We start from the raw sequence: 18,987 nt of genomic DNA, 5'->3' as shown, positions 1-18,987 counted from the left end.
CATATTTCAAACATAATAAACACTTTTCTCTCACTTCCGGTATCTGTCATATGCGGAAGCCGTGTCGGCGGATGACGTAGCACATCGGCGTTGCGTGATTAGTGAGGAATGCGAAGAGAGAACAAAACAAAACGCTGGTCACGAATTAGAAGTACAAACAGAGGATTTGCAAAGAAAAATGTCGGAGGGTTTCGATTGCTAAAGTAAGGAAACTTTGCTTCCTTTGCTCCTATAAACAAACTCGCGAGACTAGCATACCTCAGAGGCGCGCTCGCTGTGCATACGTGCTGCGTCATCTGCCGGAACGCCTTCCGTGTATGACAGATACCGGAAGTGAGAGAAAATTTGTTCATTAATGACGTCATCAGCGACTAATCACATAAAAGTCGACTTTAAAAAATCAGAAGTCGTTCAACCCCTAATTTGATATGGATATTTTTCTTACAAAAACACATGGATTCGCTACAGGGGGCCTTTATTCATCCCCCGGAGCCGTCTGCGGCACATTTTATTATGAATGCGCGAGCTTTATTTGACGACCTGTGGACTGTTCAACTACAACACCCACTGACTGCAATGATAGAGCTTGGAACAGCCAGGACAATTTTTAATATAACTCCGACTGGATTCGTCTGAAAGAAGGAAGTCATATACACCTAGGATGCTTCGAGGGTAAGTAAAACACAAGCTAATTTTCATTTTTAGGTGAACTAACCCTTTAAGTAGACCTTAAGCACATCTTCATATGTAATTTCATAACTACTTCTATTGTCCTTGAAAACAACAAAAGACAAACAATGATTTAAACTGTACTTTAAAGTAGCTTAAGTAATAAACTGTCATGAAAATTTACTCTAAGTACACTTAAGTGGCCTTTTATTTAATTAATATTATATTATCTATAAGTACATACTTATACTATAAGTACTATAAATACTTACATTTCACTGCTGGTCATATATTCCCTATATAACCATGTATGTGACAAATAAAAAAAATCTTGAATCTTGAAGTACAGTCTTACTTTCAAAATTTGATGTACATTACAAGTGTACATTCAATTAAGCACACATCTTTTTTACAAGGGCATACTGTTTACTAGTAATTCAAAAGTATGATATTCAAAATAACTCAAAATGACTGAACATTAATTTGAAGCCATATTGTATGTACTAGTGTCATATGTACAAGACATGATGAGGTATTCAAGATTTGGAATTTAAAGTAGAGCTGTGTGTGTTAAACATGTTATGGTTAAACGTTTAAAACCATATTCAGACAAAATAAAGAGAGATGCCCAATTCGCCCAAAATAATATTGCTGTCAGAAAAAGCCCTTATAATTTGTATGCTGAATACACCAAACACATTAAATGTATAACTCCACTATGTTTTGGCTTTGCTGCATTTTGCTAAATGTGGCGAAACTGCATCCAATTTTGTTTAGGATTTAAAGTTACTCACCAAACTCCCTGGGTACAGAGATAGAGTACACACAGCTCTGTCCCGTTGTGTAGTTCCTCGGGAAATTAGGTGACAGCACGGTTCCTTCTGTCCCAGTAGAGCGACTTCCACATGGTGCTGTTCACAAAAACCCAGATCACTCATTACTCTGTGCTTCAACATTTATGATGAACTGCTATTTTTGAGACACCAGCCTTGATAGAACTGATCTTGGCTAGCGCAGCATGTTCAAGTCATTTTACGAGTTTGATTAATTTTGTTTGGTCTGCAGCAGCAGGCCCAAACTGTTTATTCTCAGAGATTATCTTACACATCCATCTTTACTTGCAGACTCTACCTTGACAGCTGGGCAGCCCCCAGTTCCAGCCAGGCCTGCCATCATCACCCATAATGCAGGTAAGCGTGGAATAGCCCTGGAGGACGTAGCCTGCCTCACAGTAGAAGGTCACAGTGGAGCCCAGCTTGTAGTCACTGCCCAACCGAGTGCCATTCATCACATTACCAGGATCAAAGCATGACTCCCTCAGCTTAGCTGTGTGAGATGGAGAGAAGGTGTAGGAAAAGCAAGGGTTGCAAATCACTTTAGGCATATCTTAGCTTGCAGAATGAACAGTTATTGGTTGAAACTGAGATTTATTTACAACATGAACACATTTTACTTCAAAGAAAAATACTTTTCGGGGGTTTTGAAGCTTGTCTGGTAACTATGAACTATGAAGTGTAATTCTTAAAAAAATTCTATTTTATGTTCTGAGGGAAAAGACAATAGGTAAGAGTGAGTAAATGAAGAAAGAATGTTCCTTTTTGGGTGAACTATTTCTTTAAACCGTCAGCTGAATACCAGTCACAATTAAATTAACTTTTTCACAACTCGACTTCGCTTTGCTGTCCAATATATGTGTAATATACTGTATTTAATTAAAGGTTTAGACATTTCGGGTCTTGAAATGTCAGGGTCTACCTTTGTACTCCAGGTGGAAGCCGATGTAGCTGACAGAGCCATCACTGCGAAAGGCCAGGTACATGGTGTTGGAGCTGCTCTCTATTCGTTCTGGAAGCTTGCTGTCCTGAAAGCTCCCGATCAGCGGGCTGTTGCTGTCCGGTCCATCGTAGATATACAAGAAGTCGTAGTTGGGCTCTATGCTGAAGCTAGGATAGATGATCAAAGAGGAGTTTTCTGACTAGAGGGATCAAAAGCTAGAATGTGATCTGGCTATTCGAGTCCTGAGATCAACTTTGCAGACGGTAGTATAAAGTAAAATATGTACAAAGCAAGTGGAACCTGTTTTAGAGTGATAGGGGAGAGGGAGACCAACTACAACATCAAAAATAATATATACATGTGTGTCTGTGTGTGTGTGTGAAATTTTATTTACATAATCTAAAATCTATCATCTTCATAATGTAGTTTTAATTAGGTGCTTCCAACCAAACCACAAAACTACTTAAAAAAAAAATGGAATTACAAAGAGAGGAGAGCGGATTAGATACTTGTCCACCTAAACACCTGTTATGCATGCTAACTTGCTGTGTAAGATATAGGTTTTGTATTATCCATATGGCCTGCATAACAGTTGCACATTAAGGTCGAACATATACAGTAAATAACCAGGCACTGAATGCCAGCGTTCACACACTTCTAAAACTCATATGTAAAATCTCCCAGCACAGTATCAGCAGCTCAGCTATGCTCTGAGATTGCAAAGACAGAGAGTCCCACATATAAACACTTGCATCTTTTCATTTGCAGTAAGGTGCAATGATAGGGTCTTGCCCATCAGTGGAGTCATTTGCATGAGATGGATTGTGACTGAATCAGATTTACACCCCCTTTTCCCCTTAATATGCATAGAGAGAATGCTAAGCATGCCTTCCACACTTCACTGCGTCAGCATCCACTGCTTAGGGGTTATTATAGGATAATTCATACACAGGATAAGATCCTTTACACCACATTAAAAAAGCCATTAATTTCTGATAAACAGATGCATTGGGTTTTTTCCCCACTCAATACCCTCTGTAGCTGTCAATCAGAAAACAATTATTTCTGCGGTAATCAGATTGATAGCACAAACTGTACTGTTGCTAAATACAGAGACACCCGGCTGGGATTACATTTGTAGTGTTACTAAAAGAGGTCACATTTTTCGGAGGGGTGGTATGCGCATATTGTTCAGTTCCAATTTCATTATGGACATATTTCATATTGTGGATTTTTTAAGGAGAAAGAAGTCAGTAATGGACTGTGTAATGAAAGTCTTTGAGATGGAACCGAATGAGAGCTATTTATTAGAAACCTGTTTGAGACATTGCCCTTCTGGCAGAACTCCAAAATGCTTATTTACTCGGAGAGGACGAAATTTAACTGAGAAAGATGCTATTTCAAATGTAATGCCAACCATGAGAATGACACTACCTGCTGGGCTGGGTAAAAAAAGAAAAAAAAAGTTCTTCATCGTCTGTTTTAAGGCTGATGTATGGCTTTAACTAGTAGCTGTGAAGGTTTTGAAAAATATTAGGCACAGGAAACTCACAAAACAGCCTCAAATGGCAGCTCCTGTTTTGATGAATGTTCTAAACTGTGACACACAGGCAGAACGGAAGATTGTTTTGGAGTTATTGCTGTCATTAAAAGAACTGCTCTTAGATGATGAGGCAAAGTTTAAACATTCAACAGTCGCCGATATTTCAAAGTCTGCTAGTGCGAGCGTGAGAAACAGATATACAGAGGGAGAAATGTTGAAACCTAAGCACTTCTTTTTCCGCTGAGTGCGTGTGAATCCTGCTTAATATTCCACGCACTCACGCCTGGACTAGACCCTCACGACACCCTTTGATCCAGGTAGAAGGGAATCGCATGCTAGCGGCGCTATTAGCATTAACATGGAGGGAGGACTACGGCGACTGTCAAATACAACAAACTCCAACAGCACTTGAACTTAACCCCACGCTGACCCCGGCTGGACGAAGAATCCTGCTTGCGGCTTGAGCATCGCTACGTGTTGGCTAAATGAAAAATGGACATAATTAGCAACGTGATTGGACTGTGAAGGAAATTTATCAACCCTGCTTTTAGACTAATTGGTCACATCACTCAAGGCAGAGACACCGCTCTACACCTTTAAGGCAAGCCGAGGGGAAGCTTTAAAAAAAAAAAAAAAACACCGTCATGTTCATTACAGACAAAATGAGCAAAGAATTCCAGCTGGGCTCATTATCTCTCCCAGACATGAAATGCATTTTAATTCAGACAGTGATAGCAGTCGCCGCTACATAATTACTCAACATGTCGACTGTGGCCATGTCGAAGGACACCGTGGGCGCTCATTTTGAATTCAGCGTTATGACACAGCAGCCTCTAAATGAACTCGTGAACTTATCAGTTTGAGATATTATAGCTCAAGTGAGGGCATAAACGAAAGGCCAGGAATATGAGCACTGCAAGATTATTTCCGATAGTGCATCTTACTGTCTCATCGGCCACCATTTACATCTCGCTGACCCCAACACAACAGAGGGTTCGGCTGATATTAACCTTGTGACAAAGAACTGCACTGTCTGCATTCACAAAACTTCCTGAGCACCTATGGTAAGTATACAAACTTCCTTCTACATTCTGCCACAAATGCTACCCTGAAACTGCGTATATCTGATTGTCCATAAATAGTGCATAAGAATTTTCTAATACACATCTTAGAAAAATTCAGCCGAGACATGTTCTAGAATATATTTCATTTTTAAAAACATAGAAAATATATAAGATATTTATTTAATATATAAGATATATATATAAGAAAAATATAAAAAAATATGTAAACATATCTCCTTTATATATACATGCATATCTGCATTAAATTAAATTATTGCACCACTGATAAAAAAAAAAAAGATGACATTATTCAATAATCTAAAGCAGTACCACAGCCATACAAAGTAGTTTATAGATTTCTTTACCTGATGAATGCAAGAGACAGAACGTAGTCAGAGTTGACGGCTATGAGCCAGTCGCAGTCCTTGCTGTGTGGGTATGGATGAGGGAAGTTGGGTGACAGAATAAACCCAGAGGAACCGGTGAGATTGCCCCCACACGGAGCTGGGAAAACACAGAGGACTCATATCAGCAGCATATGGGCATTAGTAACACATGAGGAGACTCTCTTATTAAAACATGCGGCTTGAACATCTGTGCAAGCGAACCAGGAGCCCAGAGAAAGAGTGCTGGAGTGAACATGCAGAGACAGAGATACTGAGAACATTTTAAGCTCCTCTGAGGAACCGGGCCATGTAAAGCGCTCATATCTTATATATGAGAATGAGAACTACAGCAAGAGAGAAAGGTTATTTAGAATATGAAAGGATAAAACGAAAATTCTGTACCCTAATTTTCCTGCTTCCAAAATGATGTATCTTTTGAAAGGAAGAGACAATCTGCATCTTGTAATTTGATATTCACTCATTTGGGCACACTTTCATGTCACTGAGATGATAAGGAATCTCAATTGTGTCGGGTCCCTCAGTTTGCATACAACTCATGAGAATGGGCTGATAAAAACTGCCTAATTTTAGAGCACTTTTTAGACACAAGTTCTGTTGTCAACATCTAAAGCAACATGTACCAATTAACTCAGCCTCTTAGATGTCTCAAAATCATGAATATGCATTATGAAAATGAGTAAAACAATACTTCTTATGTATGAGGCTTTGTCTAATGTTTACAGATCAGCACAAAAAAGTACACTTTGGTGTATCATGCCTTTTGAAAGCATCAGGGACACAAATCCCTGATCTCTGAAAAACGTATAAATCCCATGTTTTGTTGAGAGAACTGTTAGATACTATGTTTATTATAAGTAGCTAGTTTTACACACATGTATCAGAGGTCGTTTTGACTATCTAACAATTAAAATCATACAACAATTAAAGACATAATTTGGCGATAACTTGTTGAATTGGTAGTCAATTTATTATAGTAAAAAAATGAACTAATTTAAATGACTAAAATGTGAATGTTTAGTTGTCACACATGATTTTTGCTAATTCTAATCTTTAAAAATGACCACAAAATAAATACATCTAAAAAAAATAATAATAATAATTTTCTTTATTCTTTTTTTCCCTCAAATCATAAAACAAACAAACATATTTTCTTTAAAATATGGGAACTATATGTCAATTAAACAATCCAGTGCTGTTACCCAATTCTTTTTTTTAAATTTTTTTTATAAAATTTGTTTATTTAATTGTAATGTTTATTTAATATTATTGCTTGAATGTAGTGTTACTTTCGTGTAGCCGTGGTAAAGCCTGTATAATTCTAAAGCCAAATACTCATTCTAACAGATTAATTCCTTTAATTAAATTCCAATATAAACCCTTACCTATACAGACAGGAGGGCTTGGTTGCCAATAGTAGCGGTTTTCCACTTGTATGCAGGTAATCTTTTCTTCTCCCTGGAGTTCATACCCAGGATCACACTGAAAGGTCACAATGTCTCCAGGCTCCCGACCATCTCCATTACGACTGCCGTTCATAGGCACTCCTGGATCCCTGCAGGCAGTGGCCACTGAACCTGTAATCACATTCAAACCAATTAACAGTCAGTTAACACCTTATGAGCAGTTACTGTATGCATGTTGTCAATCGAAATACAGGACTCTAATTAGAACGATAAAAAAAATAAATCAACTCACTTGAGAACTCTATGGCAAATCCAGATTTGCTGATATAGAAGTCTGTCTCGAACTGAATGGTAACCATGTTGAGGGTGCTGTGGATGTTCTCAGGCAGCAGAGAGCCGCTCACCTCCCTCAAAGACATCTCATTCTCTGGAGGCCCGTCCCATACCCTTAGGATGTCGTGGGACGCTTCGGTGTCGAAGGCTAAAAACTGCAGGCTGTTATATAAAAATAAATACATGTAGATGTATCCAGTGATACAAGTCATGCTTCATTAGATGCACAATGTACAGCGACAGAAACAAAGGACTGTCTGACATACGACAGATGTGCCGTTCATTATTCTTCCAATGCATAAAACAAAAAGCATGCAAAGGTTATTATAGTTAACTAGAATTAAGACCCTTAAAACCACTTTTGTTACTTGAAATTAAATAAATGTTAACTGAAAAAAACTTCAACTTAATTTCAGCTAGTAGGCAATATTGCTCATTTTCATTTAGTTTAACTTGATATGTGACCCTGGACCACAAAACCAGTCATAAGGGGCAATTTTTCGAAATTGAGATTTATACATTCTCTGAAAGCTGAATATAAATAAGCTTTATAAATAAGCTTTCCATTGATGTATGGTTTGTTAGGATAGGGCAATATTTGGCCGAGAGACAACTATGTGAAAATCTGGAATCTGAGGGTGCAAAAAAAATCTAAATATTGAGAAAATCGCCTTTAAAGTTGTACAAATTAAGGTTTTAGCAATGCATATTACTAATCAAAAATTAAGTTTTGATATATTTACAGTTGGAAATTTACAAAATATCTTCATGGAACATGATCTTTACTTAATATCCTAATGATTTTTGCCATAAAAGAAAAATCAATAATTTTGACCCATACAATGTATTTTTGGCTATTGCTACAAATATACCCCAGCGACTTAAGACTGGTTTTGTGGTCCAGGGTCACATATACTAAAATAAAGTACAACTTAATTAAAAACTAATAAAAACTTTATAGACATTAAAAAACAGCAAAAGACAAGACAAAAACACAACAAAATGACTACAACTTTAACTAAAATGAAAATGAAAAGAGAAAATATAGAATTTTTTTTTAAAAACCTATAATATTATCTCAATGATACTAAATAACACTAAGTGTTCCATATTTAAATCACTCAGCAGATTATTCAATATTTACTTGGAATACAGTAGATAAAAGATTTGCTTGATTTGGCAGAAATTAATGCTCAATTCTTTGCAGAGCCGTGACGAATCACACAAAGGTAGTGTCAGACAATCATATCACAAATATTATGCTCCAGGGTTCAATAATTGAGGAGAACAATCACATCTCCATTCTGAGCGGCGGTCCTTGATAACACTTTAGCAATCTGGTCTGATCGAGACATCAGCCGCAGATGAACAAATGAATGAATGATATGTGATTTCAAAAAGCTTTTGTTGCTGAGAGAATTGGAAAGAGGACAAATTTTTAGGTTGTAGTGCAACATTAAAGGTACAACACCGTTTTAAGCTTTATAATGAATTTGGCCGTGCAGGTTGTAAACAAAGAGATTTATGAGGTACCATCAGCTCATCTGATGTCTCCTCTTCTCTCTGTACATCACTGGCCAGGTCTGCCATTAGAGCTTTATTAATAGATAAAGACCTCTAGTCTCAGCTGAATTCGCTAGCTGCATTCTTATTGGCTTGGTAATGTTCCAATCACTAACTCTAGAGGAAGATGGACAGCAGATGGACAGTTGGAAGCAAATACTTATCGGCACCTGATGATGTTGCCCGAATCCACCTCGATGACCCAAGTACAACGCAGATTGTTGTCATAGGGGAACGGATAACCTGGCGACAATATGCGTCCTGATGTCTCCCCTTTAAAACGTCCACCGCATTCAGCTGGGGAAAAACAAAGGACAAAATGGGGTGGGAGGAAGAGACAGAAAGAGAATTGAGAAGAAGAATTAAACAGTAGTCAGTTTATGCATACTCTCACACTTGTACAAACACATCATGGCCCCTGAAGATTTGCAGGCGAGCACTGAAATAATTAGGGGTGCCTGGCAAACAAGCACAACACGAGTGGGGCAGTCTGAGAATAAAAAGCAGTGTAAAACGCGCAGTTAGATCAATAAAGCACCGTGAGGTTTTCAGACATCTAAACACAGTGCAAAAAGTTTCTGGAACGTGCAGAATAACAATTTATTTGTTATTTGAAAAAAAGTCGAAAAAAGATGCATGTAAAAACCAAGAGGGGAACTGAACTACTGAAGCTGAATAAATCAGCTTTAGCTTTTAAACTGCACTGAGCCAGTTACCTCTCCCAGCATCCCCGTTTAGCTCGTATTTTATTTTATATGATCAATATATATTGATAAAGCCTGTAACTCAGTCAGTTACAGTCAGCAATGTGTCATGTATTGAAGCTTGGTTTTTACTGCGGTGGGAAACAGTCCCATTAGACTAAACATACTTATTTATTTTATCTCTAATAAAATCTGAAGAATAAAATCTGCTGTAAACATACGCATTTTGATGTGTGATTCCACAGGCATCTCAATCGTCTTCAGAGTCTGGTGTGCAGGCTTCTTAAAGCTTAATTTATTCAACTGACAGTACAAAAAAACAAAACAAAACAAAAACACTAACACTAAATAACTTTCAGGTATGTTTTTCTTTCTAAAACCTTCAAATGTTTCTCTTCATTTTGACACATTTCTGACTATATCAGTGCTGGAGATAACTGTAAATGCCAATTTTTTGATGTTGACCTCCTGTAACAAACAATTCTGAAAATATCAAAATCCATCAGAAAAAATGAAAATATTACATTTTAGAAGTAATGCTAATAAAATATTTATATATTTTGTCTATAACTGTTCTGGGAGGAACAGTAATAAACACAAATTATGTATACCCCTTAACATTTTACTATTAATCATTATTACCATTTTTATTTTTTATTTTTTAAATATTAAATATAAAATTCACACTGCACCTGCAGACACCTTATTTTATTTATAAAATGTGTATCTTTAGGATTAATAAAATGCTAGCTATGAAACTATGAAGATACACGCAACAATGGTGGCTAAGACTGGAACTGTTTCACCTCGTCTGTTTCACCACTCCTCTATTCTCCTCAAATTCCCTATAAGCAGCCAAGGTGATTTGTCAGCTTCAAGTCAGAGCATCAATCAAAAGAACAAATGAGCCTGACATCCATTTTGATGCCTCCTGATGGCATTCAGACTTGCCACTTTAGCCCTCTGTACTCGGTTCATTATTAGTCGGCTTTCACAAGCACTTTATTAGGAAACTTTAATTGCAGGCACTCTCTTTTCCCCTCAGACCCCTATTCTATCTTCCCCTATCCTGTCTCTCCCATTCTCCCTCTTGTAAAAAACTGCAAGGGCCGAGAGGAACAGTTTCGAGAGAGACATGCACCGTTTCTTAATGATTCTCTTTTCAGCAATTCCTGTCACCGAGCCTCATTTGCATAAACCATCTACATGACAAACAATGGACGCACAGCTCAATGAAGCCTGAATAACAAGGTTCAGATTGCGACTTGATTAATCTGAACATTAGAGTGTTTTTAGACATCCGGAATAGAGGCATCTTCCAAACGTATTCCTCCCCAGCCTCTCGCTAAACCAACATCCTGCCATGTTCATCGCTCATCAAAGCAGCGGCTCAATCACGTGTCATTGGACTGTTAGGAGTGCTCAATCACCCCTGATTGGCTGCTCACGCGTTGAAAATCAGTGCAGGAAGATTGGGAGTTGACGGGGCCCTCTGGTTTTGAGGCTGAAAATTCGTATGTCCTCTCTTAGTGCAATTATGACAACATGACATGTTGAGCCGTCTCACGCTAGGTGTGTTTATGACTGCGCGCTTCGGCCCACAGATTATGGCACTGCTGCTGAGAGGAATGCTGATTTAGCATTGCGGTGGTGTAAGCCTCCTCTGCAGAAACGGGTGAATTGGAAGGTCTCATTCACACCCTTTACCAGTGGACTTGAATGAAAAAATATAAAAATAGTTAAATATTTCATCTGTAATAAAAAAAAAAAAGGGAATGGCGAAAAGGATACGCCTTCTCACTATTTTGATATATCTCACTTTTGCTAAAGGTCACATCAAATGACCCGCACATTTCGCCTGTCAAAGGAAGTGAAATATCCTCCACATTATTAAGTATGTATTATTAATGCTGGCAGATAAGCCTGCAAAGTATCAGCCTGAAACTTCAAGGCTGATTAGAATTTTGCAAGCCTACCATCGGGTTTGACGGAGAAATGAGACAAATGTGAATAAAAAAAACAATCTCTGTGTTTAACACAAGAAAGTCATTGTGTTTTATCTACATCTGCTGTGCGGAAGCAATTTGGACGAGCACTTTGAGTCTAATCAGACCTCATTAAGACTAAATCTAATAGTGAGCAAATCTGATTTGGGGTCAGTAGACATACCAATATCCAACTCATTGGAGGCTAAATGAAGGAAGTAATAGCAGCACACAGTCCTATCTCAACCCCTCATGTGCTACGCTTGATGAAGAATCATCTCCATAGCTCAACCGAGACCCCCTGCATCAGCTATAATATTAACAACCTGCACCATTAATCCCAGATGGTGCGAGGGGCTTCCACCACTGCTAATTTTGTCAAGAAACATTTGCCGTTTGTATTCATTTAAGAAGGATTTCTACTATTGTGCTATTGTTCTACCGCATTGTGCTGCCTTTTAAAAGCTCTATGGTGCTTTTTCTTGTGCAAAATATGAGCAATATTGTAGCTTTGCTAACTACAGAAATGGGGAGGTGCTTATACTGCAGCCCTTGATAATGATGACAAATAGCTGAGAGCAACACTGAGCTCAGTTATGATAACCACAAGGATAGATCAGGCTGGAATGATGCATACTCGCCAATACCGAAGTTTAAATGTGGTTTCTATGACAACAAAAATTTTCCATGCACTAAAAGGATGTTAAAGAGGTAAAGCGATCATTATTTCTAATAAGAATAGAATACGTTCTGTAGTCCATGAATTTACCTGTCTGCATTAAGTAATATTTCTTGAATTTTTCAAAAGTCAAAAGAAAGCATGAATAACAAAAAAATCGACAATTATTACTATTTTTTTATAATTGACAATTACTGATTTTATAATGTCATCTTGTACATTTTACATTAATTGGGTCACACTTTATTTTAATGTCCGGTTCCCTTTCAGTCCTCCTTCAGGGAACGAGGGTTACATACGTAACCGAGACGTTCTCACTATTAACTACGACTTTTACTTCAATAAGATCCTAATTTGCTACTTATTAATAGGTAGTAAGGTAGTTGTTAAGTTTCTCTGAGGTCGACAAATGCGCCGGCGCGTTTTGTGGCATTTTTTCCTGAATGCCGAAGAGAACTTAAATTACTACTTTTATTTGTATACACTCGTAATAACAACAGAACGCTGTGCTTTTAAGATGTTATGTTATGTTTTTAAGATACAGAAAAAAGCACAAATGTCAGGGCATGTCTAAACTTCTCCAGGGCCCCAAAATCCCCTCAAGACCCCAGAGGATTCAGGGATCTGAAATATGGTCATGCAGACATTAACATATTAATATATGCAGGCATTAAGCCTTGATATATGCTTAATAAGTACTAATAAACAGCCAATATGCTAGTAATATGCATGCTAGTTAATAGTGAGAATTGAAATAAAGTGTTACAATTAATTGTAATTTTTAATATGTTAATTTATATATAAATCGTGTTGTTCCTTTAACCTACAACATTCATATATTTGCACTTTTTTGCTTTTTGATCTCTTTTCCTTCAAGTACAACATCAGAAATGTCAGTATACAGCACAACCTTGAAATCTTTAAATCACCCACATAATTTCTCTGGTTGTTAACAAATTTTACCAATATATTGTCCTGAGTCACTGTTAACGGTAATGATCCTTTGTAACTTCTATGTACTGTACTTTTTATTTTGCATGTACAACAGTTACAGTCCTAGAGCATTATTAAATTCATAGCCACATACATGGTGGTGATAGGAACATTTACATTAGTCTATATTTGTACTAGGACATTTACATTGGATATTAATAAACAGATATTTGAAATACAAAGATAATATTCAAAAGATATTTGAAAAGAGCTTCAGCGTCTGACAACCTAAATTAACAGCTCATTCTTTTTTCCTTTTCATTTTCTCCTTCTGAAGTCTTTAAAATCATTACTTTAATAATATGATATAATATGATATGATATAATACTTTTAATGTACAGTTTACTGGACATTATATTGCAAAATAAACCCAGACAGAGTGATCAGGATCAATGCAAAGACTCACTTTTTCATGAGGTTACCTGCATATAAGCACACCATGCAAAATAATAGAACATATGCATTATCCTGCAAGTCACGTCCATTGTACAACATCAAATATGCATTTTACTGTGGGTTTTCTGGCTTTACCAGACTACAAGGATGCAAATAGCAGTGCTGTTACAAATCACTTGCATTCTTTCAGCAGAATCATAAGGCTGCAAAATTGATTGATGTGGAAAGGCTTTTATCATCCAAGATTTATGAAATAGTGACTTTGTATTTTCACACAATAGTCAAAGCTGAGAGAATTTAAAGACTGTACTTATTCTGATTATAATCATCTATGACTTTGACCCTGCTTTGAAGTACACTAATAATTTACTGCACATCTTTTCTACACAGTTTGAGCCACTGAAGTCTTACCGATGCAGGAAGGAAGAGGATTATCCCAGGCCCGCCTCTCTCCCGTCATGCATTTGAGCACGCCGCTGCCGTGCAATGTGTACCCAGGGTCGCACTTGTAGGTGATGGTGCTGCCAGAGAAGTGGCCCTGGTCGTTGACCTTGAAGCCAAACTGGGGCACCCCAGGGTCCTCACAGTGAGAGAGCTCAAAACCTGAAAGAAATTATGACTGTTAGATTACTGATGGCTGTTTGACTCAAGACAATGTCAATATTTTCTTAAGAAGAGTGCTTCAGTTGTACTTGAGCCATTTATTAAAATATCCCTGTATAAACCTGTCAAAAATGACAAAAATGAAGCACTATGAAAAGTGTAAGACTAGATTCAGAATATGACTGAGAACAAACTGAACTACATTCAGCTTTATGAGGTCATTACAGCGATGATTGCTGAAATTTTCCTTTTGCCTGATATTTTCATGGTGCTCTGTGGCAAAGCTGTAAAAGTTTGCCATTAATGTGATCGTTAACGGCAACAATTTGAAGTTTAGATCCTACTGGGCTGGTAGGCAGAGACGGTCTCTTGCTAAGCAGGCAGAACAATTAAGATTAAGTGCTTGGTTAATTTGGAGCCATAATCAGAACCAAAGCACAGACACTCTCACTGTGCAACACATCCTGTTATTAATTGTGTAGCTATGACTCATTATCATTAAACAGCCAGTACTCAGAAATAGCCGAAAACACATGGTAGCTCACTCAGTATATCACAGAATTCTAAATATGTACACATTTTTCAAAGTTCCTTTTTATAGTTACCTTCATTAATAAGTTACTAACAAACACTAGCATTTTATGATTTCATATACATGCAAATATTAATATATACAGTAGTATACACTTAAGTCACACTTCATTTTCGATGGCATTTGCCATTTTTGCAATTACTATTGATAGAATTTTGATACAATAACTACTAGAACATATGTAATGATCAGTCAAGCATTATAAGATGCTTTTTAATTCAATAACATTTATTAATTACCACATTTCAGCTCTGTAACACGATCAACCTTACTTTGACAAAGTTATTGAAGTGTTACAAAGACTGAGGGTGTCTTCATGGTTTAGCAAAATCCTCTTATATCAGAGTTCACTGCTCTCTCTCAAAAAAAAAAGGTCTCTTAAAATGACCACATGGGGACTTGTACAGCTTATCAGCGGTCCACCATTAAGCTGCAAGTTGTTAAGTACAGATAAACACAACAGCACTTAGCATCAACTGTAGGTGAAGGCAACAACTTCACTAAAATCTGACACCCAACTTTGATTGCTAGTTGATTACAGGTCGTAGTTTCACAGCACGCTTGGGTTGAGATTAGGACTCAGCCAAATAAACAATGCTATTTTAATCAGCTGCATTCACCCCCTGCCCTGGATCAGGCCTCTAAATTACAACATCTAGATACTGGAGGTAGCCAGGCTTCTCTGGCTCTCTCTGACCTTTATTATACACTCAAATGGCTAATCCTTCAGGGGGAATGGAATCGTAGACAGACAGGGATTTAGTCGATTTCAAATGAGATAGCCCACCAGCAGGTTAATACTTTACCCCCCAGTGGAACTAAAACCTTGTTGAATCCCACACTGCGAGCACAATAGCATTAAAGCGCACCGAATTCAGACCAAGTGCCTGCACAACTCTGGCTCTGGGCCAACAAAGCCAAGGTCAGTAGAGAGACAGTCATGTTTCTCCTGGTCCACTTTCTGATAATCCCTTTGAGCTGACCAAAAGCTGATTGTTTCAGGTGTTCTCAAGCTTTTGTTATGTCCTTCCTGTGTAAAAAAAAAAAAGCTTTTCCTATCTATTGGTTGTTGAGTTCTGAGGAAATTAAATCTTTTGGAATTTAGCAAGAGTACGAAGTGAAGCAATTACATTTTGTAAATAATCCCTCCTAATATTTCTAGAGATTGCAGATGTGACTACATGCAATACAAGTAGGGGTGTTCGATATCACAATTTTTGATGGTGGACAATTAAAACTGGACGTGATCGTGGATGCGTAAAACTGAAGCGTGTGCACACTAAAAAGCCTGTCAAACAGCGCCTGATTACTGGACTAAGTTATCTTTCACCTCTGATTGCGCTAATACTCTCAAAACACACAACGTTTACATAAAAAAAAACACAGTTGGTTATGTCTAAAGTGAAAGTAAACAGTTGAGAGAAAAACGGCTGCGTGCCTGTATATTAGATGTGACAACATGCTGCAACTCGTCATTAAGTGGATAGTTCACCCAAAAAATCTAATTCTGTCATTATTTACTCACTCTCATGTTCTCCCAAACCTGTATTAATTTCTTTCTTGAGCTGAACACAAAAGAAGATATTTTGAAGAATGTGGGTAACCAAACAGTTGCTGGTCTCCATTGACTTTGATAGTAAAAAAATACTATGGAAGTCACTGGGGACCAGCAACTGTTTGGTTACCCACATTCTTCAAAATAACTTATGTTCAACAAAAGAAAGAAACTCATTCAAAAGAAGATATTTTGAAGAATGTGGGTAAACAAACAGTTGCTGGTCCCCACTGACTTTGATAGCAGGAAAAAAATACATGAAAGTCACTGTGGACCAGCAACTGATTTTATCCACATATTCTTCAAAATAACTTATGTTCAACAAAAGAAAGAAACTCATTCAGGTTTAAAACAACTTGAGAGTGAGTGATTTCAGAATTTTCATTTTTGGGTGAACAATCCCTTTAATGTTAATACAACAAAACAAAGAGAAAAATCACTCACTGCTCTTGGCTGAAGAACTTTAATACAGTTCCTTTAATAAGAATCAATGTATAATTTATACAGTGAAATGTATATAGTGTTTTATTTTTATATTTGTTCATTCAATTTCTTGAGTGCTACTGCTAAATACACCTGCTGTACCTGAAAAATAAAGCACTTTGTTTTATTTGCATATTATGTGTATTTGTAATGTGTATCTTTGTTCATATTTTTTTTATGACAAAGATAAAATAATGACAAAGATTTTTATCTTTCCCCACTTTGGCCTAAATATCTTTGATTTTATATTTAATATTTATATATGTAAGGCTTTGTTTTTAAAATATGGAAATTAGTTTGGCTGTACTGCCCAGACAACTTGCAAAATAGCAAAACCAACAGGACAGAATCGTGATAAAATCGTGAATTGTGATTTTCCTGAAAAATCATATGATTTCATGCATCTTTTCATTTGTTGTTTATATATATAATATTTAATTTCAGTTCATAAATCATTGATAGCTATGCTATCAGCTTATGTACCGCTATCAGCTATTTATGGCCTGATAGCACTGAACTATGCAGCTGTTTGGGATAAAATGGTTTGGAAATAACATGTAAAATTATGTTTCCTTGCATCTTATTTGTTTTGCTCACACTATCATCAAGAAAAACAAAGTGGCTCACTAATGTGGCAATATGAATGTGAAAGTGACGTGACATGTGGCCAAGTATGGTGACCCATACTCGGAATTAGTGCTCTGCATTTATCCCATCCAAAGTGCACACACACAGCAGTGAACACACACACACCGTGAACACACACACACACACACCCGGAGCAGTGGGCAGCCATTTTTTTGCTGCGGCGCCAAAGCAGTTGGGGGTTCGGTGCCTTGCTCAAGGGTACCTCAGTCATGGTATTGAAGGTGGAAGAGAGCGCTGTACATTCACTCCCCCCATCTACAATCCCTGCCGGTATGAGACTCGAACATAAGATATGCTGATAATATAGAAACCATCATCAACTATCGCTTACCCGTAGGAAACACTCTGTTGGTCAAAATAAAGCAATAACATTCCATCTACTGCCTTCCTGTCAATCTTCTGCAATGTGTGAATGACTGTTACGAGACAGACACTCTTTATTAAGACAGGCACTTTATTTGGAGTGAATAGTTTCTTTATTACTAAGGTCAAGCCCTTGTGTGCAGAAGTGTGTGCAGTGTATAGGGCCAGTGTAATAACTTACTGGAATAGACCAGTTTGAAGCCTTCTCCAGTGGCCTCTGCATCACTGTAGAACTCCAGCCAAAGGTGATTGGAGGTGCTGATGAGGGTCAGACCCAGCATAGACGAACCGGTGAAGGCCCCCAGCATGTGAGCCTCATTGTCTTTACCATCATAGATCTGGAAGGTAGCAAGATCAAATGTAGATCACAAATAAAAGCAAGATAAAAAGAAAATGCTGCCTGATGTTTGTTCTATATCTATATTGTTTGAACAGCCTTTCTAAGATAGGCTTTGTATTCTTGCTCTGTTTATCTGGATGTGTATAGCAACATCTGCTGTATCCTCTCAGTCACATACTGTATGTCTTAAGATGAAAGGAAAAATAAAAATGTATGTGACGTTCATGAGCACGAACATTTAAACTGGTACAATTTGTACTTTTTAAATCCCTTTTCACACATAAAATGTATATCTCTTAGATTCTTCTGTGGAGCATGAAAGTGTTTGAGGATTTTAGCCAAAGATTACAAAAAGAACTCATAAAAGAGGTACATATGGCTTGTGCAAAACATTTACTGAAGCCATTTTTGTGTGTGGAAGAGACTGAAATAGAGTTTTTTTTTTTCATTGAAATTCTTGACATCAGCCTAATACTGCGTTCACTGTAATTCACTTCTGAAAAAAAGAGTCTGCCAAATGCATCCATAAAATGTAAATGATTCGTTCAGAACTCAATGATCCAGAGTTCAATCCATTGACTCAATGATCCAATCTTTATAGTTAAAAGCTTACTGAAGTGGAAAATTATCAGTGATTAAAAGAGACATATTATGCCTCTTTTTACAATATGTAATATAAGTCTCTGGTGTCCCCAGAATGTGTCTGTGAAGTTTCAGCTCAAAATACTCCACAAACCATTTATAATATAATTTTGAAAATCTTGAGTGGAAGCAGAAACACGCTGTTTTTCGGGCCTGTCTCATTAAAGGCAAATGAGCTGCTGCTCCCCGCCCCCTTTTCCAGAATAGAGCTGCGCCATTACAGCTGGTACCTGCTAAAAACATCT

At 37.3% G+C, this 18,987-nt stretch overlaps 1 protein-coding gene across 1 annotated transcript in view; it reads right to left on the bottom strand.

Moving 5' to 3' along the window:
• LOC107696540 (CUB and sushi domain-containing protein 3-like) overlaps nucleotides 1–18,987 on the bottom strand; it is a 193,207-nt gene that overhangs the window by 126,282 nt on the left and 47,938 nt on the right. The window contains exons 15-23 of the mRNA XM_016496907.1: nucleotides 17,942–18,098; nucleotides 13,928–14,119; nucleotides 8,929–9,055; nucleotides 7,155–7,357; nucleotides 6,842–7,033; nucleotides 5,418–5,556; nucleotides 2,425–2,612; nucleotides 1,801–1,995; nucleotides 1,464–1,580 (exon numbers count right to left, since the gene is read on the bottom strand). Coding sequence (XP_016352393.1) covers nucleotides 1,464–1,580; nucleotides 1,801–1,995; nucleotides 2,425–2,612; nucleotides 5,418–5,556; nucleotides 6,842–7,033; nucleotides 7,155–7,357; nucleotides 8,929–9,055; nucleotides 13,928–14,119; nucleotides 17,942–18,098 — 1,510 coding nt within the window. The remainder of the gene's footprint in view (nucleotides 1–1,463; nucleotides 1,581–1,800; nucleotides 1,996–2,424; nucleotides 2,613–5,417; nucleotides 5,557–6,841; nucleotides 7,034–7,154; nucleotides 7,358–8,928; nucleotides 9,056–13,927; nucleotides 14,120–17,941; nucleotides 18,099–18,987) is intronic.

The sequence above is a fragment of the Sinocyclocheilus anshuiensis genome, unplaced genomic scaffold, assembly GCF_001515605.1.
Source record: "Sinocyclocheilus anshuiensis isolate Anshui unplaced genomic scaffold, SAMN03320099.WGS_v1.1 scaffold590, whole genome shotgun sequence".
Lineage (NCBI taxonomy): Eukaryota > Metazoa > Chordata > Actinopteri > Cypriniformes > Cyprinidae > Sinocyclocheilus > Sinocyclocheilus anshuiensis.
Note: the sequence above shows the minus strand (reverse complement) of the source record. Positions and strands in the feature narration are given on the sequence as shown.